At 42.9% G+C, this 24,593-nt stretch overlaps 1 protein-coding gene across 1 annotated transcript in view; it reads left to right on the forward strand.

Annotated features, from left to right (window-relative positions):
* Window positions 1–24,593, forward strand: part of cno (adherens junction formation factor afadin) — a 284,268-nt gene that overhangs the window by 213,609 nt on the left and 46,066 nt on the right. The window contains exon 20 of the mRNA XM_080280060.1: window positions 21,082–21,147. Coding sequence (XP_080136186.1) covers window positions 21,082–21,147 — 66 coding nt within the window. The remainder of the gene's footprint in view (window positions 1–21,081; window positions 21,148–24,593) is intronic.

Consider the following 24,593-nt stretch of genomic DNA (forward strand, 5'->3'; position numbering starts at 1 on the left):
TGAATCAGAGGATAAAATCGGAGGAAGAAAGAAGATAAGGAGGGAGGCATTATGCATTAACACCTTCATTGCCTAACACCTTTTCCTAAGTGATTTATTTTGTTTATTACACCTTACTGTCCTCTTCTGTGTTACATAAATCCTTCCAATATCGCCATACTCTGCATAAAGCTCCCTAACACCTTTTCCTAAGTGATTTATTTTGTTTATTACACCTTACTGTCCTCTTCTGTGTTACATAAATCCTTCCAATATCACCATACTCTGCATAAAGCTCCCTAACACCTTTTCCTAAGTGATTTATTTTGTTTATTACACCTTACTGTCCTCTTCTGTGTTACATAAATCCTTCCAATATCACCATACTCTGCATAAAGCTCCCTAACACCTTTTCCTAAGTGATTTATTTTGTTTATTACACCTTACTGTCCTCTTCTGTGTTACATAAATCCTTCCAATATCACCATACTCTGCATAAAGCTCCCTAACACCTTTTCCTAAGTGATTTATTTTGTTTATTACACCTTACTGTCCTCTTCTGTGTTACATAAATCCTTCCAATATCACCATACTCTGCATAAAGCTCCCTAACACCTTTTCCTAAGTGATTTATTTTGTTTATTACACCTTACTGTCCTCTTCTGTGTTACATAAATCCTTCCAATATCACCATACTCTGCATAAAGCTCCCTAACACCTTTTCCTAAGTGATTTATTTTGTTTATTACACCTTACTGTCCTCTTCTGTGTTACATAAATCCTTCCAATATCACCATACTCTGCATAAAGCTCCCTAACACCTTTTCCTAAGTGATTTATTTTGTTTATTACACCTTACTGTCCTCTTCTGTGTTACATAAATCCTTCCAATATCACCATACTCTGCATAAATAACATGCAAAAGGATGTTAACCAGCCATTTCAAAAAATAAATCGCTAAGGAACAGGTGTTAGGGAGCTTTCTTACCTCAACACTCAAGCCTCATGACACGCAAATCTAGTTCCCTTCTCACGCAATTTCCCCACTCTCTCTTCTGGTATTCATTAATCTCTCTCTCTCTCTCTCTCTCTCTCAATGTATCTATCTACCTATCTATTTATCTATCAGTCTATAAATATATGTATGTTGTATATATATATTCGTCTCTCTCTCTCTCTCTCTCTCTCTCTCTCTCTCTCTCTCTCTCTCTCTCTCTCGTGGGAAAGAGGATGGAAGGGACAGAGGATGTGTTAAAGCATTTCCCTTCCTTTCTTTCTCCCCCACAACCATTTACCACAATTGGGGATGGTGGTAGTGGTGGTTGTGGTGGTGTTGGTAGTTGTGGTGGTGGTGGTGTTGGTAGTTGTGGTGGTGGTGGTGCTGTTACTATGGTGGTTAAGTATTATTATTTATTATTATTATTATTATTGTTATTATTTTTATTATTATTATTGCTGCTGCTACTACTACTACTACTACAACTGCTAGTACTACCACCATTTCTACTACTGTTACTACTACTACCACTACTACTACTGTTACTACTATTACTACTACTGTTACTACTATTACTACTGCTGCTACTACTACTACTACTGCTACTATACTGCACTATTAGTCCTATTACCACGAGAGAGAGAGAGAGAGAGAGAGAGAGAGAGAGAGAGAGAGAGAGAGAGAGAGAGAGAGAGAGAATGTGTGGGAGTGTGTTTGAGAACGATAGATGGATAGATATAGATAGGGAGAGAGAGAGAGAGAGAGAGAGAGAGAGAATGTGTGGGAGTGAGATAGATGGATAGATATATATATAGATAGATCGATAGAGAGAGAGAGAGAGAGAGAGAGAGACCTTCTGGCTTTAACTGACTTGGAAGATAGTGTGAGAAAATAAAGTGAGGGGGAGTAAATAGAGTGTGGAGAGGCATTGTGTGGATGTGAGAGAGGGTGTGTGGATGTGAGAGAGGGTGTGTGGAAATGTGAGAGAGGGTGTGTGGATGTGAGAGAGGGTATGTGGAAATGTGAGAGAGGGTGTGTGGATGTGAGAGAGGGTGTGTGGATGTGAGAGAGGGTGTGTGGAAATGTGAGAGAGGGTGTGTGGATGTGAGAGAGGGTGTGTGGAAATGTGAGAGAGGGTGTGTGGATGTGAGAGAGGGTATGTGGATGTGAGAGAGGGTGTGTGGAAATGTGAGAGAGGGTGTGTGGATGTAAGAGAGGGTATGTGGATGAGAGAGGGTGTGTGGATGTGAGAGAGGGTGTGTGGAAATGTGAGAGAGGGGGTGTGAAAGTGAGGATGTTTGTGGTAGGGTGCGTGAGGCAGTGATCAATGGAGAGAGAGAGAGAGGGGGGGGAGAGAGAGAGAGAGAGAGAAAAGAGGGGGGGGTGTTAGCATTTGGATAGCTATATAAGGTAGTGTTGAGCTTCCTGTGTGTGTGTGTGTGTGTGTGTGTGTGTGTGTGTGTGTGTGTGTGTGTGTGTGTGTGAGAGAGAGAGAGAGAAAAGAGGGGGGGGTGTTAGCATTTGGATAGCTATATAAGGTAGTGTTGAGCTTCCTGTGTGTGTGTGTGTGTGTGTGTGTGTGTGTGTGTGTGTGTGTGTGTGTGTGTGTGAGAGAGAGAGAGAGAGAGAGGGGAGGTGAAAACGGAGGGAGAAAGAGGAGGAGGAAGGATGAAAGTATGAGAGAGAGAGAGAGAGAGAGAGACTGACTTAATGAGAAGGAAGTAGAAGACGTGGGAAAGGAAGAGAGATTAATTTGAAGGAAAAGAGCAGGTGAGAGGAAGAGCAAATGGGGCAGGTGTGGAGGAAGAGAGGAGGGCAGGTGGTGTGTGTGTGTGTGTGTGTGTGTGAAAAAGAGAGAGAGAGAGAAAGAGAATGTGAGGATGGGGGGAAAGAAGGGGGGTAGGGAGAGAGAGAGGGGGGGGAGGAGGTAGGATGGAAAGGGGAGGAGGGAGGAAGAAAGGGAGGGAGGTAAGGAGTCAGGGAGGGGGTGGAAGAGAGGGAGGCAAAGGGAGGATGTGGGTAGATATGGAGGAAGGGAGGGAAAATAGGGAGGTAGGGAGTAAAAAGGGAGGATGTGGGTAGATAGAGAGGAAGGGAGGTAGGGAGAGAGGGAGTGGGTGAATGGGAGGGAGGATGAGGGTAGATATGGAAGGGAGGGAGAATGGAGAAGGAAGAAGGTAGAGAGGTGGGAGGGAGGGGGTGGGTAGATAGGGAGGAAGGGAGGATGTGGAGAGATATGGAGGGGGGAGGGAGGATGTGAGTAGGGAGGGAGGGAGGAAAAAGGGAGGATGTGGGTAGGGAGGCAAGGAGGGAGTAGGCAGGTGTTCCACGGTTTGGCCAAGGAAGCGTGTCCTGGCGCGTGGCCTCTCTCTCTCTCTCTCTCTCTCTCGTGTCTTTTAAAGAGTAAATCATTGCAGTTTTTATTGTTGAGAGAGAGAGAGAGAGAGAGATTTACATTAAGAAAGGTTTACATTGAGAGAGAGAGAGAGAGAGAGAGAATTTATATTAACTAATGTTCTATTATTGACGCCCCTTTGCACATTCTCTTAAGCGATTTATTTCCTTATTCCATCATAATATTCACCTCTATGATTATTGTACTTCTAAACTCAATAGTCTAAGTAAAAATCAAGAAAATGTCGAGGCACAGAATGAATCGGAGAAGAAGAGTTATTAAGGGAAACGCTTTGTTAGATTGGGTTCGAACGTACAGGATGAATCAGAAAGGAAGAGATGTTGAGGGAGCCACTGAGTTAGGTTAGATGTAGGTTATGTCGTTTACGAGTGAGTTTGTATTCCTAACACCTTTTCCTGAGCGATTTAGTTTGTTTATTACACCTTACTGTCCTCTTGTTACGTAAATCCTTCCATTATCACCATACTCTGCATAAAGTTCCCTAACACCTGTTCCTAGGCGATTTATTTTGTTTATTACACCTTACTGTCGTCTTCTGTCACAAATCCTTCCAATATCACCATACTCTGCATAAAGCTCCCTAACACCTTTTCCTGAGTTATTTATTTTGTTTATTACACCTTACTGCCATCTTCTGTTGCATATTATCAGTGCGTAATTCTCGTCGGTGAAGGAATCTCCCTAACACCTTTTCTTAAGCGATTTATTTTGTTTATGACATCTTACTGTCGTCTTTATTACGTAAATCCCTCCAATATCGCCATAATCTGCATACATAACGTAGAAAAGGATATCAATCAACCATATACGAAAATAAATCGCTAAGGAAGAAGTATTAGGGAGTCTCCTGATCTGACGAGAATATCAGCCCCTGACGTCTATTATTAGGCTGCCTTCCCTCCAACTCATACCTCTCTCGTCACCCATACCCCTCCATCCCTCCATTTCCCCCGTCACCCTCTCCCCTTCACCTCTACCTCACTCACATACCCTACACTCCTAGTCAGTTTCTAATTCTACACATAGCCGACAAAAAAATAATTACTGGAATAATATAAATCTAAAAAATATAATTATTGTGTCAAATGTAAGCCATAGTCAGTGGTGGAAGGAATGCTATACTTCTTAGAACACTTGTAATGGCTTCTGCTTCGTTCCAGTCATTCGTCCATTTTCGCAAGGGTAATTTTTCATTTTATCTCAAAGTACATATCAAAATTTTCCAGTGCAATGTTTATGCCTAGTTACCTTTTTTTAATGGATTTTTTTGTATATATATATTTTTAGAACACCTGTTATGGTTCCTGCTTCGTTCCAATCATCCATTTTGGGGAGGGTAATTTTTCATATTTTTATTACAAAGTAGGTATTAAAATTTACCAGTGCAATATTTATACATTATTACTTCATTTTTAATTTTTTAGGTATAATTTTCGAGCCAAAGTAGTGATTTTTAAAAGTTCGATAGTTTTACGAAGATTTTGTCGTCCCAGGAAGCTCTTCATCATTGGAATAGTGTAACTAGACGGTGTGGAGTCATAGTGGCGAGAGGTCCGTCTAATTACCCTCATAACTGCTCTAGTTCAAGGTATTTATCCACGCTAGTTATTGTGGTGGTAGGCCTAGTAGTGGTGGTAATTGTGGTAGTAGTAGTGGCAGGGAAATGTGGCGGAAATTGGGGTAAAATGAGTTTAAATATGGCGGGGTTGGGTGGAGTGCAACAGGACAGCGTAATTTTCAAAACGGCAAGAATGGCGTGGAATAATTTGCCATAGCCTCATAATTCCATGGTATACAATGATGGTAGTAATGGTGGTTATAATGGCAGTGATGGCGGTCATTATGGTCGTAGTTTTAGTAGGGTATTAATGGAAATGGTGGTAAAATAAGGGAAAATATTTTGGTTTGGGTTGGTAGCGTCTGGGAACTTGGCAATATGGCGTCTCTAGGGTTTCGGATCCGCTGTCAAGAACGTACCTAGAAAATTCGCCATACCTCCTTTATTTCTTGGTGTTTATGGTTGCTACTCATGGTGGTGGTAATGGCAGTGATGGTGGTAATTATGGTGGTAGTTATGGTGGGGATTATGGCAGTATTGATGGTGAAAAGAGATAACATATGGTAGGAATCGTCTCTAACAAAACTCGTCATATTTGCGTTATTTCTAGGTATTAATGGATGGTATTTATGGTGGTGGTAATGGCAGTGGTGGTGGTAATTATGGTGGGGATTATGGCAGTATTGATGGTGAAATGAGATAGCATATGGTAGGGTCCTGGTGTGGGAAGATAGTGTCAAATCTTGCCAAGGAAAATCGACATATTTGCGTTATTTGTTGGTATTTATGGTTGCTATTCATGGTGATGGTAATGGTAGTGGTGGTGGTAATTATGGTAGTAGTTATGGTGGAGATAATGGCGGTAATGGTGGCGAAATGAGAACATGGTTGGAACTTAGTGTCAAATCTCAAGGAAATTCGTCGTATTTGCTTAGTTTCTCGGTACTTATGGATGGTAGTCTTGATGGTGGTAGTGGTAGTGATGCTGGTTGTTATGGTAGTAGTGGTAGTTTCTCGGTACTTATGGATGGTAGTCTTGATGGTGGTAGTGGTAGTGATGCTGGTTGTTATGGTAGTAGTGGTAGTTTCTCTGTACTTATGGATGGTAGTCTTGATGGTGGTAGTGGTAGTGATGCTGGTTGTTATGGTAGTAGTGGTAGTTGAGAATTTTCATAATTTTTAGGTAATAAGGTAAATATAAAGAAGCCAAGATGTCTTTTCATGCTATTTGTCACCATTTTTTCCCCATATCTGATTTATTTCCAGGTATATATTGATGGTATTCATGGTAGTTGTGGTGGTAATTATGGTGGTAGTTATGGTAGTGGTGGTAGTTGAATACTTTTATGGTAATTAAAATAAGGGTAAATGTGACTTTCAACCATGGTGGCTTTGTATGCTATATGTAACCAGAGTATTTAGTTTATATCTGCATTATTTCATGGTATTTATGTATGGTATTCATGGTGGTTGTAATGGTAGCTATGGTAGCAATTTTAGTTGGAAATTTTAGCAAGAATTTTGAGATGGTAATAAGCTGGACTTGTAATTTCATTTAGTGCTCATATATATAAAGTTTTTTGAGTTAGGAATATATAAAATTGTCATTATTTTTTTTTTTACACCATTATATATGTAAAATTTCATATATATAAAGTTTTTTGAGTTAGGAATATTTAAAATTGTCATTATTATTTTTTTTTTACACCATTATATATGTAAAATTTCATATATATAAAGTTTTTTGAGTTAGGAATATTTAAAATTGTCATTATTATTTTTTTTACACCATTATATATGTAAAATTTCATATATTTAACATTTTTTTGAGTTAGGAATATTTAAAAATTGTCTATTATTTTTTTACTCTCCATTATATATGTAAATTTTTGTCCAGGATTAAGCTGTTTCAAAATTATTATATTCTACCAGTTTTTTTGAGTTAACCAGGCATGGGGTGATTACAGGGGTGTTGGAAGCCATTACGATTACTTTGCAAACTTCAGATTATGATTATGATTACAGGAAAAGTAAGAGTACCGGTAATTGATTATGATTACGATTACTTTACAAACTTCAGATTATGATTACGATTATAATTACAGTAAAGGTAAGAGTAATTGACTATGATTACTTTGCAGACTTCAGAACACGATTATGATTGTGATTACAGTAAGAGTAAATCAGTTATTATTACGATTACTTTGCAAACTTCAGAGTATGACTACAACTATAATTACAGTAAAAGTAATTGATTACGATTACTTTGCAAACTTTAGATTACGCTTGTGATTAGAGTAAGAGTAAGAGTAATTGATTATGATTACGATTACAAACTTCAGATTATGATTACGATTGTGATTACAGGAAGAGTAAGAGTAATTGATTGATTACAATTACTTTGCAAACTTTGGATTACGATTGTGATTATGGTAAGAGTAATTGATTATGATTACGATTACTTTGCAAACTTCAGATTATGATTATGGTTGTGATTACAGTAAAAGTAATTGATTGCATGTACATAAGAAGTAGTCATGATTACATTTACTGTCATGCACTGTGTAATTATAAACACATTTCTTTTATATTTGACATAAGTAAACAGGTCAAGTTTGTTTATAAAAGCAACAACATCGTCCAGTAATATAAAACTGATATTTTCTTGGGCTCTGTATCTTACATGCCAATCATTTTAATAAGAATTGCCTGTGTAAGGAAGAACACAGGGTTGAGCCATGCAGGACCTATGGCGACAGTTACTATCTATCTATCTATCTATTGCCAGACGCCATAATCCTGTAAGGGGTGGTCGTGTGACTTTGAGTTATTTGTTTTACAGGGAATGGCAGAACCTATGGCCACTGTTACTATCTAACTATCTATTGCCAGACGCCATAATCCCATAAGGGGTGGTCGTTTGAGTTCTTTGTTTTACGGGGAGGGGCAGCACCTATGGCGACAGTTACTTCATTCATTCATTGCCAGACGCCATGTATCCCAAACGGGGTGGCCAAGGGCTTAGAATTAATTGTTTTCCAGGGAGGGGCACTAATCCTCCACCAACCCCACTTGAGACAGTTACTCTGGATACAAATATACTGTGCGGTGCTGTTTCCAGTGAGTTGTTCCTGTGTTGTTTTGGCAATGTACAAATGTGTTTTAGTAATTCAAGCACCGAGACTTTCCTTCACTTTGTCCTTGACCCGTTCATTCTATTAACAAAGTGGTAGGTGGTGGCGACCATCATCCACTCACTTGATGTAGTGCTGCCTACTTCTTCCTTAGCCTTTATCATTCTTTTTCTGTGCCTGTCCTCCTCTCTTCCTATTTCTCACCATCATCCACTCACTTGATGTAGTGCTGCCTACTTCTTCCTTAGCCTTTATCATTCTTTTTCTGTGCCTGTCCTCCTCTCTTCCTATTTCTCCCATCTTTCCTGTCACTTCTTATTGCTTTTCTTTCCTTTACAGGTGGCTTTACATTGAGTGACAAGCCAAATGGTTTCCTGTAAGCCAAGAAACCATTTACAACGCTGGGTGGTAACCATATAACCAAACCATACGTGCTGCCTACGTGTCAACAAGTGGGTTGGTGGAGGGTTAGTGCCCCTCCCCGTAAAACAAATAACTCAAAGACAAACGGCCACCCCTTACCGGATTATGGCGTCTGGCAATAGATAGATAGAATACAGGATTATGGCGTCTGGCAATAGATAGGAAGAATAGATAGATTGTAAGTGATCTTCCCAGGTGATATTATTCCAGCGTAGGTAGGATATTATGTGCAAGCTTCTAAGTCATAATCTACAATTCACTCTTGTTTTCCTATTACTTACGGACTTTTATGGTGTGTGTTTGTCTGTTTGAACTAAAGTATTTTATTCTTGAGATGGAGGGATGGAGTGGAGAGGTATATGAGAGAGGGGGGTGTGAGTTGGGAGCGGGGCAGTGAAATGGCGGGGGACAGGGCGACGTGGAGGCGATTTGTTTGTGGCCACCCCGAACGGGAGTGAGGCGTCTGGCGATAGATAGTATTTGTGGAAGAGTAACTTATCTGGGGCCTTGTAATCGTAAAAGTAACCATGATTACCATTACAGTATGAGAGTAATCGATTATGATTGCGATTACTTTGACAAAAATGCCTAAGTAATTGAATATCTATCTATCGCCAGACGCCTCAATCCCATTCAGGGTGGCCACAAACAAATTACCTCCACGTCGCCCTGTCCCCCGGCATTTCACTGCCCTGCTCCCAGCTCACACCCCCCTCTCTCATATACCTCTCCACCCCATCCCTCCATCTCATCCTCGGCCTCCCCCTCCACCTCACTCACATACACACTCTTCATCGGTCTTTCACCCTCCATCCTCTCCACGTTGAATTCGATTACACAAAAGTCCGCAATCGATTACAAATTACGATTACCCCATGTTTGATCTCTGGCAGCCTCCCTATTTGGATTGTGTTACTGAGGAGTCTTGTAATTTGTTTGGAATATTACAGTGTACATCTTTACCTGTTACTTTATAATCATGTAATAATTTGTAATGGGCAGTGAAATGGGAGGGCACAGGGTGACATGGAGGCGATTTGTTTGTGGCCACTCCTTACGGGATTAAGGCGTCTGGCAATAGATAGACAGAGTTTGTAATGAAGATAGTTAAAGAAATATTTGTGCACAGGATGACATGGAGGTGATTTGTTTGTGGCCACCTCGTATGGGATTAAGACATCTGGGAATAGATAGATAGATAGAATTTGTAATGGAGAAGATAGTTAAAGAAATATTAATAATTTAGTACAGTAATTGCTCTTTGACTCAGACTTTGCATATTCTGGATTTTGCTGATTCAAACATTGCATACACTGGATTTTGCTGATTTTTTGCTGACCCAGACTTTGCTTATTCTGTATTTTGCTGATTCAAACATTGCTTATTCTGTATTTTGCTGATTCAAACATTGCGTATTCTGTATTTTGCTGATTCAAACATTGCGTATTCTGGATTTTGCTGATTCAAACATTGCGTATTCTGGATTTTGCTGACTTTTTGCTGATTGGACACAGTATTACATGCATTACAACCTCACTAACGTACTAATTGGGCCCAAGCCATCCTGAAAAAGGCGAAAGTGTGGGTTCCAGTAATGTTGGTCAGAGTGTAGCTGGGCTGGACCTGACTGACCCTCAGAAATGCAGCTAATTATAAACATCTGAATTACACTGAGGTGGTTTGGACATGTGAAGAGAATGGAGAATGAAAGACTAAGAGGGTGTATGTAGGTGAGGTGGAGGGAGGGAGAGGTAGACCGAGGATGAGGTGGAGGGATGGAGTTGAGAGGTATATGAGGGAGTGGGGGGGTTAGTTGGGGGGAGGGTAGTCAAATGGTGGGTGACAGAGCGACTTGGAGGCGTTTTGTCTGCGGCCACCCTTTGTGGGATTAGGGCGTCGGGCTATAGATAGATAGACGATACTCGCAGTGCACTCGAGTGGGCTAATATCTTTCAGCTACTACAAAAGTGACATCCGGACTTGCTTCAGCTAACCCAGACTCTTTCCAATACATCAGACACTAGTCCTGATGACACCAGTGGTTTATAAACTGTTTTCACTACCACTGCTGTACATCGGAGAGAAATTGCCACTCATTCAAAACTTGCATATTCTGATAGTGTGCTGCCACGTCTTGAATTTGCAAGTTATACGTTTATGCGAAATAGGACTGTGTGTGTTTATACTTGACTCTATTTATTGTCATGTTGTGCTGTGGTGCTAATATGGATTGTTTTCTGAATTGTTACTTCATTTACTCAGAATTTCCATTGAGTTGGAATATAACGTACTTGGAAATGCCATGAAAAGCATTACTGTATTACCTTTGCCAACTTGATGTACAATACCCCGGCTTAATGATGGCAGCAGAAATACCACCATACCCCGCCTAACGATGGCCAGACCTGTTTAACAATGGGTTTAGATTTTGTAAAACCGATTTTGATGATATTTTAGACTGTAATTGTTTTTAGGTTGATTTATAAACTGGTAAATTAAGTAATTTGATACAATATGGCCACCACCCATTGGAATATTATATACAGTAATTTCATTTTGCAATATATATATTGTTATGAGAGGCATACCAAAAAGACCTGGGATGAGGTCACAGTGTGACTTCAGGAATAAGGCACTGAATAGGGAGGATGGAGAGCTGCCATTAGGTGACCAAGGCTGATGTACACAGGCATGTAGGATGTAACTACATTCAGTTCCAGGCTTTCATCTAGAGTTTCCTTGTTGAAAACCTACATACAGGTCATCCTGGGTATAACGACGAGATGCGTGTGGGAAAACCCGTCACTGAACCAGGGTATTGTTTAACCCGTTAACTGCTGTATACAGCCTGGGCTGTTCTGAGTACGACTGCTCAATACAGTCCTGGCTGTGCAGGTGAATTTTGAATACAGTATAGTGCCATGGTGACCAAGGCCGACCCATGCAAGCATGTTTGAGCCTTCAAAACCAAAACCAAAAAAGAAAATGAAAACCATACATTCCAATAGGGAATAGGGTTGGGTTGTCATGTAGTACAATGTTGCTCTGATGAAATCCGCTTATATAACCGTAAAATATAAGACAACACAAGTGACGGATACAGAGCAACATAACGCGTCATTTCCCGTAAATCATAGTCCATGTATCATAATGTCTCACACTGAAAGGATGACGATACTTTTCTTTATCAACGGTACATTACTTTGTGTGTTTATACTCCACCACTGTGTATTCATTGTCACGTTGTGCCGGCGCTGTTGGACACTTGGCTTGTTCTGTGTTGCTAATTGCATTGTTTTCTGAATTGTTACTTCATTTACTCAGAATTTCCATTGCGTTGGAATATAACATACTTGGACATGCCATGAAAAGCATTATTACCTCCACCAACAAAATTCGAGGAGGTTATGTATTCACCTGTGTTTTGTCTGTTTGTCCTCACAGTACAGGTATACCTGGATGCACAATACCCCTTGATGCAATACCCCGGCTTAACGATGGGGGTAGAAATACCACCATACCCCGCCTAACGATGGCCACACCCTGGTTTAACGATGGGTTTTGATTATTTTTAAAAACAATTTTGATGATATATTGGACAAATTATGTTTAGGTTGATTTATAAACTGTTTTTAGACTTAGATTAATGTGTTTTTGCCATAGTCCCCCTCCCCCAACTCTGGTCAAAGGCTTCAGGGCCTATATCTCGGGGGCAGTAGCCTATCCCAAGGCCCAGTAGTCCTCCTACACCTCCACATGTCACCACTTCGGCACTAACACTCACTGTCCATATTGAATACATGCTAGGGCTGTCTCATACAGGACTGGTGTATTGGTATTAGCGGGGGTATTTTTACATGTCACCACTTCAGCGCTAACACCCACCGTCCATACTGAATACATGCTAGGGCTGTCTCATACAGGACTGGTGTAGTGGTATTAGCGGGGGTATTTTTACGACATGTCGGCGGTTCATCTGGTAGATCAGTAAAGTCTGCTTTTATGAAATTCAAATCCTGAAACTGTTCCCTGCCCCAGTCGGGATTCGAACCTATGTCCATCAGGACTGCAGGTTGATTTATAAACTGTTTTTAGACGTAGATTAATGTGTTTTAGCCATAGGTGGGGTGAACATTGTGTTTAGGTTGATTTATAAACTGTTTTTAGACTTAGATTAATGTGTTTTAGCCATAGGTGGGGTGAACATTGTGTTTAGGTTGATTTATAAACTGTTTTTAGACAGATTAATGTGTTTTAGCCATAGGTGGGGTGAACATTGTGTTTAGGTTGATTTATAAACTGTTTTTAGACAGATTAATGTGTTTTAGCCATAGGTGGGGTGAACATTGTGTTTAGGTTGATTTATAAACTGTTTTTAGACTTAGATTAATGTGTTTTAGCCATAGGTGGGGTGAACATTGTGTTTAGGTTGATTTATAAACTGTTTTTAGACTTAGATTAATGTGTTTTAGCCATAGGTGGGGTGAACATTGTGTTTAGGTTGATTTAAAAACTGTTTTTAGACAGATTAATGTGTTTTAGCCATAGGTGGGGTGAACATTGTGTTTAGGTTGATTTATAAACTGTTTTTAGACAGATTAATGTGTTTCAGCCATAGGTGGGGTGAACACAGTGTTTAGGTTGATTTATAAACTGTTTTTAGACAGATTAATGTGTTTTAGCCATAGGTGGGGTGAACATTGTGTTTAGGTTGATTTATAAACTGTTTTTAGACTTAGATTAATGTGTTTTAGCCATAGGTGGGGTGAACATTGTGTTTAGGTTGATTTATAAACTGTTTTTAGACTTAGATTAATGTGTTTTAGCCATAGGTGGGGTGAACATTGTGTTTAGGTTGATTTATAAACTGTTTTTAGACTTAGATTAATGTGTTTTAGCCATAGGTGGGGTGAACATTGTGTTTAGGTTGATTTATAAACTGTTTTTAGACTTAGATTAATGTGTTTTAGCCATAGGTGGGGTGAACATTGTGTTTAGGTTGATTTATAAACTGTTTTTAGACTTAGATTAATGTGTTTTAGCCATAGGTGGGGTGAACATTGTGTTCAGGTTGATTTATAAACTGTTTTTAGACTTAGATTAATGTGTTTTAGCCACAGGTGGGGTGAACATTGTCATTTTAGGGTACAGTTTACTAAGCTTGATTTTTTCCAGACTAATATTTGATGATTATCAGATTGTATTTGTTGGTTTTAGTGAGTTATTTACAGGTGTTAGGCTTAGGTCAGCTTCTTGTACAGCTGTTAGGCCATTTAGATTGGCTTTACACTTGTTTCTGGACTCATTTGGCTGGGTTTAGGACTTGGTGGGGGGAAACCCAAGGCTGGTAAACGCATCGCAATACAGTAAACCCTTGATATAATGAACTACCTGGGGGGAGGGTGGGTTGCTATATCCGAAAGTTCACTATATACGAAGGGTCAGTATTTCTGAGGGATTACCAAACTCAGTTCACTATATAAGGGGAGTCATGTGGTCTTACAAGCTCACACATAACTTAAACTATGTGAAGTTTTACTTGGAGAATTCAATAATTTATGAAGTTGTACATGTAACTACAATACTGGTACTGTGTGAAGTTGTACATAGGAATACAGTATAATATAGTACTGTTATAGTACACTTGGGATGCTCTTGTCTCCCTGGGCTGATTCCCAAACTTTCCCTTCATTTAGCAACCTTTGCAAAATCCAAGGGAAGTTCGGTTGCGATTTGGCCATTCGTTACATCTGAAATTCGCAATGCCGGGGTTCATTATATCAAGGGTTTATGGTACTTTACATGTTAAATCTACCCCGATATACCATACCCCGCCTAATGATGGGTGTTTACCTCACTAATTGCATCGTTAAACCGGGGTATACTTGTATGTCATGCTTAATTGCTCCATCCGATTATTATACTTGTGTTTTAAGCTTATTTTCTCCATCCGATTATTGTCCCTCTCGCTTCCTAAATCTATACCATTTTTACTCAAACTTGGCCTAGAGTTTCCTACTTTTGCAGCTTATTTCACACAGCTCAGTGGCAGAGAAAAGAAAATACTATGGCTCTGTGTCCTTCCTGTAGCACTTCCTCGTGACTAGCATCTCTAACGTGGCCCAGATTTTTGTCTTTTTGCAGCTTACTTCACGTAGCTCAGTGCCAGAAAAATAAATCAATAGTATTACTGTGGTTTATGTCCTTCCTATAGCACTTCTTTGTGACTAGCATCATATTCTAGTGTTAATCTGTTGCTAAAAAGACACTGCTTTGGCTCTACATCCTTCCCACAGCACTTCTTCGTGACTAGCATCATATTGTAGTATTAATCCGTTGTTACAACTCAGCATTCAAGATGGAGAGATGGCAATTTTAGGCCAAGTTAGAGTATAGCACTTCTTTGTGACTAGCATCATATTCTAGTGTTAATCTATTGTTACAACTCAGCATTCAAGATGGTGAGATCGCGATTTTAGGCCAAGTTAGAGTATAGCACTTCTTTGTGACTAGCATCATATTCTAGTGTTAATCTATTGTTACAACTCAGCATTCAAGATGGTGAGATCGCGATTTTAGGCCAAGTTAGAGTGGTAATTGGTAGTGTGATATGAAATACTGTAGTGTGCAGTGTGAGAAAGTGCAATTTAGTGATTCTCCTTAGTATGATGTGGAGTAGGGTGAAGGGTGAGGGAAGAGTGTGTAGAGAGAGACAGTGTAGTGTGAGAGAGTGGTTTGAAGTGTGTAGAGAGAGTGTGTAGTGTGAGGTAGAATGGTGTGAAGTGTGTATAGAGAGAGTGTAGTGTGAGGTACAGTGGTTTGAAGTGTGTATAGAGAGAGTGTGTAGTGTGAGATAGTGGTTTGAAGTGTGTAGAGAGTGTGTAGTGAGAGGTAGAGTGGTATGAAGTGTGTGTAGAGAGAGTGTGTAGTGTGAAAGAGTGGTTTGAAGTGTGTAGAGAGAGAGTGTTTAGTGAGAGAGAGTGGTTTGAAGTGTGTAGAGAGGGAGTGTGTAGTGAGAGGTAGAGTGGTATGAAGTGTGTAGAGTGAGTGTAGTGTGAGGTAGAGTGGTATGAGGTGTGTAGAGAGATAGTGTGTAGTGTGAGAGGTAGGGTAGGGTGAGGTAGGGTACATCACATCACCATAGTCACTCCTTCTTTGTTTGTGTCATGGGGCCTTGGTTTTGTACAGGAAATGACGTCACTACCTCCCTCTATGTTTCCCTCCCTTCCTCCCTCTCTCTCCCCCTCCCTCCCTCCTACCCTCCCTCTCTCCCTCCCTCCTACCCTCCCTCTCTCCCTCCCTCCTACGCTCCCTCCCTCCCATCCTCTCCCTCCCTCCCCTCAGCAGCAATAAACCATTAGCACCACTCCCTCCCCTCCTTTTCTCTTCCCTTCTCCCTCCTCCTTCCTCACATTCCCTCCCTCTTCTTTCCTCCCTCCCTCCCTCCCTTCGGCCGCAATGTACCTTTATTATAGCACCACTCCCTCCCTCCCTTCCCTCCTCTTTCTTCCTCCCATTCCCTCCCTCTTCTTTCCTCCCTCTTCTTTCCTCCCTCCCTCCTCTTCTCGTCCAATCTCCCTCTTCTTTCCTCATTTCCTCCCTCCTTCCAACCTTCCCCTCCCTCCCTATTCATTCCCTTCCTTTTCTTCCTCCTTTCCTTCCCTCTCGCCCTCCTCTTCTCTTCCTTTCCCCTTTCTCCATCTGTCACATTCTCTCCCTATTATTTCATTCCTCCCTCCCATTACCTCACTCTTTCTCTTCTTTCCTTCCCCTCCCTCTTCTTTTCCCTCCGGCCTCTCACCACTCCCTCCCTCCCTCCCACTTTCCTTTCCTTCCCTTCCCTCCTTCCCTCCCACTTCCCTCCTTCCCTCCCACTTCCCTCCTTCCCTCCCACTTCCCTCCTTCCCTTCCCTCCTTCCCTCCCACTTCCCTTTCCTTCCCTCCCACTTCCCTCCTTCCCTTCCCTCCTTCCCTCCCACTTCCCTTTCCTTCCCTTCCCTCCTTCCCTCCCACTTCCCTTCCCTCCTTCCCTCCCACTTCCCTTTCCTTCCCTTCCCTCCTTCCCTCCCACTTCCCTTTCCTTCCCTTCCCTCCTTCCCTCCCACTTCCCTTTCCTTCCCTTCCCTCCTTCCCTCCCACTTCCCTTTCCTTCCCTTCCCTCCTTCCCTCCCACTTCCCTCCTTCCCTCCCACTTCCCTTTCCTTCCCTTCCCTCCTTCCCTCCCACTTCCCTTTCCTTCCCTTCCCTCCTTCCCTCCCACTTCCCTTTCCTTCCCTTCCCTCCTTCCCTCCCACTTCCCTTTCCTTCCCTTCCCTCCTTCCCTCCCACTTCCCTTTCCTTCCCTCCCACTTCCCTTCCCTCCTTCCCTTTCCTTCCCTTCCCTCCTTCCCTCCCACTTCCCTTTCCTTCCCTTCCCTCCTTCCCTCCCACTTCCCTTCCCTCCTTCCCTCCCACTTCCCTTTCCTTCCCTTCCCTCCTTCCCTCCCACTTCCCTTTCCTTCCCTTCCCTCCTTCCCTCCCACTTCCCTTTCCTTCCCTCCCACTTCCCTTTCCTTCCCTCCCACTTTCCTTTCCTTCCCTTCCCTCCTTCCCTCCCACTTCCCTCCTTCCCTCCCACTTCCCTTTCCTTCCCTTCCCTCCTTCCCTCCCACTTCCCTTTCCTTCCCTCCCACTTCCCTTTCCTTCCCTCCCACTTTCCTTCCCTCCCACTTCCCTTTCCTTCCCTCCCACTTCCCTCCTTCCCTCCCACTTCCCTCCTTCCCTCCCACTTCCCTTTCCTTCCCTCCCACTTCCCTTTCCTTCCCTCCCACTTCCCTCCTTCCCTCCCACTTCCCTTTCCTTCCCTTCCCTCCCACTTTCCTCCTTCCCTCCCACTTCCCTTCCCTCCTTCCCTCCCACTTCCCTTTCCTTCCCTTCCCTCCCACTTCCCTCCCACTTCCCTTTCCTTCCCTTCCCTCCCCTCCCTCCCTCTCACTACCCTTTCCTTCCCTTCCCCTCCACTTCCCTTCCCCTCCCCTTCCCTTCCCCTCCCCTCCCCTCCACTTCCCTTCCCCTCCCCTCCACTTCCCTTCCCCTCCCCTCCCCTCCCCTCCCCTCCCCTCCACTTCCCTTCCCCTCCCCTCCCCTCCCCTCCCCTCCACTTTCCTTCCCCTCCCCTCCCCTCCACTTCCCTTCCCCTCCCCTCCCCTCCACTTCCCTTCCCCTCCACTTCCCTTCCCCTCCCCTCCCCTCCTCCCCTCCCCTCCACTTCCCTTCCCCTCCCCTTCCCCTCCACTTCCCTTCCCCTCCCCTCCACTTCCCATCCCCTCCCCTCCACTTCCCTTCCCCTCCCCTCCACTTCCCTTCCCCTCCCCTCCACTTCCCTTCCCCTCCCCTCCACTTCCCCTCCCCTCCCCTCCACTTCCCTTCACCTCCCCTCCACTTCCCTTCCCATCCCTTCCCTTCCCTTCCCTTCCTTACTCCCATTCCCTCACATTTTCTTATCTTCCTGTTTTCTTCCCTCCCTCTTCCCTTCTCCCTTTCATTTCAGTCCTCTTTCTCCCTTCTCTCCCTCCCCATCACAACACATACTGGTACCCTCTCTCTCTCTCTGTTGATCAGGTCCTTTGTTTTACACACACACACACACACACACACACACATAGGAGAAAGGGAGGGAGAGAAACAGGTCGAAGAGAATGGAGGAAAAGAAGATGGAAGGTTTTGTGTGTGTGTGTGTGTGTGAGAGAGAGAGAGAGAGAGAGAGAGAGAATATCACAGGGGTCAGTGTTATCTTGACCCCTGACCTTTCTTCTTAGGCAGTGGGTGGGGTCACGATCAGAAGTTGGTTTACACTCGCGGAAATATTACGTAAATGGAGATTAGATTTGAAAGAGAGAGAGAGAGAAATAATAATGGAAATTGAGATGTGTGTGTGTGAGAGAGAGAAATTGAAGTGTGTGTGCGTGTGTGTGAGAGAGAGAGAGAGAGAGAAATAATAATGGAAATTGAGATGTGTGTGTGCGTGTGTGTGTGAGCGAGAAATTGAAGTGTGTGTGTGTGAGAGAGAGAGAAATTGAAGTTGTGTGTGTGTGTGTGTGTGTGTGTGTGTGTGAGAGAGAGAGAGCGCTATATATACTGAAGAGACTTGAAAATTAGAGAGAGAGGGAAGGGAAAGTAATCATAGTCTCTCTCTCTCTCTCTCTCTCTGTCAGCATTGTAATTGATGCATCATTATTATTATTATTACTGTTACTATCACCACCACCACTATTTCTACTACTATTATTATTACTGTTGTTACTATTATTATTAGTCATTACTATTATTATGTTGTTATTACTATTATTATTGTTACTATTATTATTACAATTATTATTATTACTGTTATTATTACTATTACTATTATTATTATTATTACTTATACTATTATTATTACTGCTATTATTATTATTACTACTACTATTACTATTATTGTTACTATTATTACTTTACTGTCACCACCACCACAACGCACCACATACACTATTTATCGTAATTTCCTCAATCGTCCGTTATATATGGAGGAAATGGTTTGAAAATTTGAATATGAAAAACAGATTCACTTTTTTCCCGCCAAAATTTCGAACTTGTATGCATCCTGGTGAAAGTTAAATGCCTGAGAGAGAGAGAGAGAGAGAGAGAGAGAGAGAGAGAGAGACTAGGTAGGATTGAGAGAGATGTGGGTTGATTGGAGAGAGAATTCGATAGTGTGTGTGTGTGTGTGTCTGTGTGAGTGAGAGAGAGAGAGTAAGGATGGGTGGGTAGGTAGGATTGATTGGAGAGTATAATCGAAGGTGTGTGTGTGTGTGAGAGAGAGAGAGAGAGAAAGTGGAGTAAGGATGGGTGGGTAGGTAGGATTGATAATGTGGATTGATTGGAGAGAGAATTCGATGGTTTGTGTGTGTGAGAGAGAGAGACTAGGTAGGATTGATAGAGATGTGGATTGATTGGAGGGAGAATTCGAAGCTGTGTGAGAGAGAGAGAGAGAACGGAGTAAGGATGGTTGGCTGGGTAGGTAGGATTGATTGGAGAGAATTCGAAGGTGTGTGTGTGTGTGTGTGTGTGAGAGAGAGAGAGAGAGAGACTAGGTAGGATTGATAGAGATGTGGATTGATTGGAGGGAGAATTTGAAGGTGTGTGTGTGTGTGTGAGAGAGAGAGAGAGAGTGGAGTAAGGATGGATGGGTAGGTAGGATTGATTGGAGAGAATTTGAAGGTGTGTGTGTGTGTTTGATTGGAGAGAATTCGAAGGTGTGTGTGTGAGAGAGAGATAGAGAGAGAGAGAGAGAGAGAGAGAGAGAGACTGGGTACCCTGCCTGACCTACCAGCTGTACCCACTTTCTCTCTCCACACCAGGTGACCTCTTCTCCTCCTACAAGGGTGCAGTGGAGGAAAGACTGACTCCCATCTATCTATCTATCTGCCTGCCTACCTACTTACATATTTCTATCTACCTACCTATCTACCAACCTACCTATCTATCTATCCATCTACCTATCTATGTATCTATCTAACTACCTACCCACCTACCTCTATCTACCTACCTACCTTTGTCAGTGTAAATCCGTGTGTCTGTCTGTCTATATATGTATGCCTATCCAGTTTATACCCGTCAATCTGTTTTACCAGAGGCTGGATTCTCTCTCTCTCTCTCTCTCTCTAACTTTCTCATTGTCTGCTCTTTTTTGCTCTCTCTGCCTTTCTCTTTAGCCTTGCCCTCAGCTCTGACCTCATAGTGTACTAGAGAGAGAGAGAGAGATCCATGTGTACATATACATAGGTGCATACAAATACATATGTACACAAATTCATGCATACATACACAGATATATACATCACACACACACACACACACACACACACACACACACACACACACACACACACACACACACACACACACACACACACACACACACACACACACACACACACAAATATATACATCACACACACACACACACACACACACACACACACACACACAAATATATACATCACACACACACACACACACACACAATCATTATTATTAGTATAGTATTGAGAGGTATATGAGGGAGGGGGGGGGTGAGTTGGGGGGAGGGCAGTCAAATGGTGGATGACAGCGACTTGGAGGCGTTTTGTCTGTGGCCACCCTTTGCGGGATTAGACATCGGGCTGTAGACAGATTAACAGTATTATTATGATACTGTTACTACTGCTACTATTATTATTATTGTTATTATTATTATTTTACCACTACTACTACAACCATCATCATCATTGTAATTATACTGTTACTACTGCCAACATTATTACTATTATTATTATTATTATTATTGTCATCATTACTCTTATTATTATTATTATTATTATGATTATTATTATTATCAATATTATTATTATCAATATTATTATTATTATTATTATTATTATTATTATTATTATTGTCATCATTACTCTTATTATTATTATTATTATTATGATTATTATTATTATCAATATTATTATTATGATTATTATTATTATTATTATTATTATTATTACACTAACTCTTCCTCTTTTCTTTCCAGGGAATTAATCAAGACAAACTAGGGATTTACATCAAAAGTGTTGTACCTGGAGGAGCAGCTGACCAGGTAAATATCTATCTATCTGTCTATTTATCTATCTTTCTATCTATCAGGTTCCTCCTCCTTAATTCCACCTACCTCTCGTGTCCTCCACTTCCTTTGACTTTGTGTATCTGTCTATCTATCCATCCATCTATCTATCTATCTATATCTATCTATCTATCTATCTATCAGGTTCCTCCTCCTCAATTCCACCTACCTCTCCTGTAATCCACTTTCTCTTTGTGTATGTCTGTCTGTCTGTCTATCTATCCTTCCCAGTTCCACCTGCCTCCTGTACTCACCTTTCACTAACTTCATCTATCAATCCATCTACCTACCTATCTATCTGTCTATCTTCATCTGTCTGTCTATCTGTTAGCTTAACTACCCTGCATTCCATTTTGTCTATCTATCTATCTATCTACCTTGCTCTGCTTTCATCATACCCATCCACCCAACTTCACTTTCTCTCCAACATTCCTTCTCATGACTTTCTATCTATCTATCTATCCATATCTATCTATCTGTCTGTCTGTCTATCTATCTAGCCCTACCCTTATCCTACCTACTCATCCTTTAATATACTTTGTCAAAATTCCTTTCTCTATTTTATCTATCATTTCCTATCACACACACATACAATACACACACAGGCCTATATATAACACTACACACATAGGCCTACATATAACACACACACACACACACACTCATACAATACACACACAGGCCTATATATAACACATACAATACACACATAGGCCTACATATAACACACACACACACACACACACACACACACACACACACACACACAATCCTACCTACCCATCTTTCACTCCACTTTCTCTAACATTCCTTTCTCTCTCTCTCTCTCTCTCTCTCTCTCTCTCTCTCTCTCTCTAATTCTCTCCAAGCTTGGTATAGCATTTGTCTTTCCGCATCCACAAGGTCATCTAGTACTGGTTCGTGAGAGAGAGAGAGAAAGAAAATGTGTGTGGACAGTAGTGTGTGTGTGTGTGTGTGTGTGTGTGTGTGTGTGTGAGAGAGAGAGAGAGAGAATGTGTGTGGACAGTAGTGTGTGTGTGTGTGTGTGTGTATGTGAGAGAGAGAGAATGTGTGTGTTTGTGTGTGTGTGTGTGTGTGTGAGAGAGAGAGAGAGAGAGAAAATGTGTGTGGACAGTAGTGTGTGTGTATGTGAGAGAGAGAGAGAATGTGTGTGTGTGTGTGTGTGTGTGTGAGAGAGAGAGAGAGAGAGAGTAGACAGGAATGTGTTAAGGTGAATGAGAATGTGTGTGTGTGTGTGAGAGGGAGAATGTGTGTAGGCAGGAATGTGTGTTAAGGTGAATAGGAATTGTGTGTGTGTGAGAGAGAGAGAGAGAGAGAGAATGTGTGTAGACAGGAATGTGCTAAGGTGAATGTGTGTGTGATAAAACGTGTGTAGGCATGAAAGTGTGTTAGGTGAGTAAGAGTGTGTGTGTGTGTGTGTGTAGGAATGTAATATTAATGTGTGCACTCAGGCCTAGTGTGGGAGTGCCTGGTGTGTGTGTATTGGTCTACTAACCCAAACTTACTCTCCTCTCCTCCTCCTCCTCCTCTCCTCCATGCCTTTCTTTCCTTCCTTTTAACATTCCTCTTCTCTCCCCTCCCTCTGACTCATTCCTTCTCTCCCCTCTCCATCTTTCCTCTCTCCTTCCATCCTTCCCCTCCTCTCCTCTCCTGTCCCCTCCCCTCCTCTCCTGTCCCCTCCCCTCCTCTCCTGTCCCCTCCCCTCCCGTCTCCTTCTCTCTCCTCTCTCCTTCTCCCTCCTCTTCTCTCTCCACTTGCATCTGCTATGTCTGTCTCATCTCCTCTCTCTCTCTCTCCCTCCCTCCCTCCCCTCCCCTCTCCCTGACTCATCCTCTCCCTTCCTCCCTCCCTCCCTGGCTACACAGGTTCCAGTTAGGCTGTCACACCCTGTAGGGAGGAGGGAGGGAGGAAAGGAGAGAGAGGAGGGAGGGAGGGAGGAAAGGAGAGAGAGGAGGGAGGGAGGGAGGAAAGGAGAGAGGAGGAAGGGGAGGAGGAAAGGAGAGAGAGAGAGAGAGAGGGAAGGTGGGAGGGAGGGAAGGAGAGGGAGAGAGAGAGAGGGGGAGGGAAAGTGGGAGGGAGGGAAGGAGAGAGAGAGAGAGGAGGGAGGAAGGAAGGAAGAATGCAGGGGGAGAGGAACAGGAAGGAGAAAGGGAGGGAGGGAAGAAAAAGAAAGAAGGAAGGAGGGAGAGAGGGAGGAAAGGAGAGAGTAGGGTGGAAGGGAGGGAGGAAAGGAGAGAGAGGAGGTGAGGAGGGAGGAACACTGCAGGGGGAGAGAAACAGGAAGAGAATGGGAGGGAGGGAGAAGAGAGAAAGGAGTACAGAGGAAAGCAGAGAGAGAGAGAGAGAGGAATGACAGTGAGAGAGGGGAAAGGAAAGAGAGAGGAGAGAAATGAGAGAGAGAGAGAGAGATTGTGAGAGAGAGGAAAGGGTAGGAACTTTAACCCTTTGGATCCGTGCCAGTTTACCCACCCACTCTCTTTCTCCTCTCTCTCACTTCCTCCTTTCCTCTTCCTCATTTCACCTTTGTTCTCTCTCTCATATCTCCTCCTTCTCTCTCTCACTTCTTTTTCTTTCCTCCTCTCTCACTTCTTTTTCTTTCCTCCTCTCTCACTTCCTCTTCCCTCACACTTCCTTCCTCCCTCTTCCCTCTCACTTCCTTCCTCCCTCTTCCTCTCCATTCCCTTCCTCCTGTCCTCTCCCCTCCCTTCCTCCTTCCCCTTCCTCTTCCTATTCCTCTTCCTCTTCCTCCATTCACATCCTCCCTTCCTCTTCCTCCATTCACATCCTCCCTTCCTCTTCCTCTTCTTCCATTCACATCCTCCCTTCCTCTTCCCCTCCCTTTCTCCCTTCCTCCTCCCCTCCCTTTCTCCCTTACTCTTCCTCTCCTTTCCCTTCTTCCCCCCTCCCTTTCTCCCTTACTCTTCCTCTCCTTTCCCTTCTTCCCCCCTCCCTTTCGTTCCCCTTCCTCTCACTTCCTCCCATCCTCTTCCCTCTCGCTTCCTTCCATCCTCTTCCCTCTCGCTTCCTCCCATCCTCTTCCCTCTCACTTCCTCCCATCCTCTTCCCTCTCACTTCCTCCCATCCTCTTCCCTCTCGCTTCCTCCCATCCTCTTCCCTCTCACTTCCTCCCATCCTCTTCCCTCTCGCTTCCTCCCATCCTCTTCCCTCTCACTTCCTCCCATCCTCTTCCCTCTCACTTCCTCCCATCCTCTTCCCTCTCACTTCCTCCCATCCTCTTCCCTCTCACTTCCTTCCATCCTCTTCCCTCTCACTTCCTCCCATCCTCTTCCCTCTCGCTTCCTTCCATCCTCTTCCCTCTCGCTTCCTCCCATCCTCTTCCCTCTCGCTTCCTTCCATCCTCTTCCCTCTCACTTCCTCCCATCCTCTTCTCTCTCACTCCC

Source organism: Coenobita brevimanus, chromosome 9 (genome assembly GCF_032717465.1).
Source record: "Coenobita brevimanus isolate Jiangsu-jjx chromosome 9, ASM3271746v2, whole genome shotgun sequence".
Classification (NCBI taxonomy): Eukaryota; Metazoa; Arthropoda; class Malacostraca; order Decapoda; family Coenobitidae; genus Coenobita; species Coenobita brevimanus.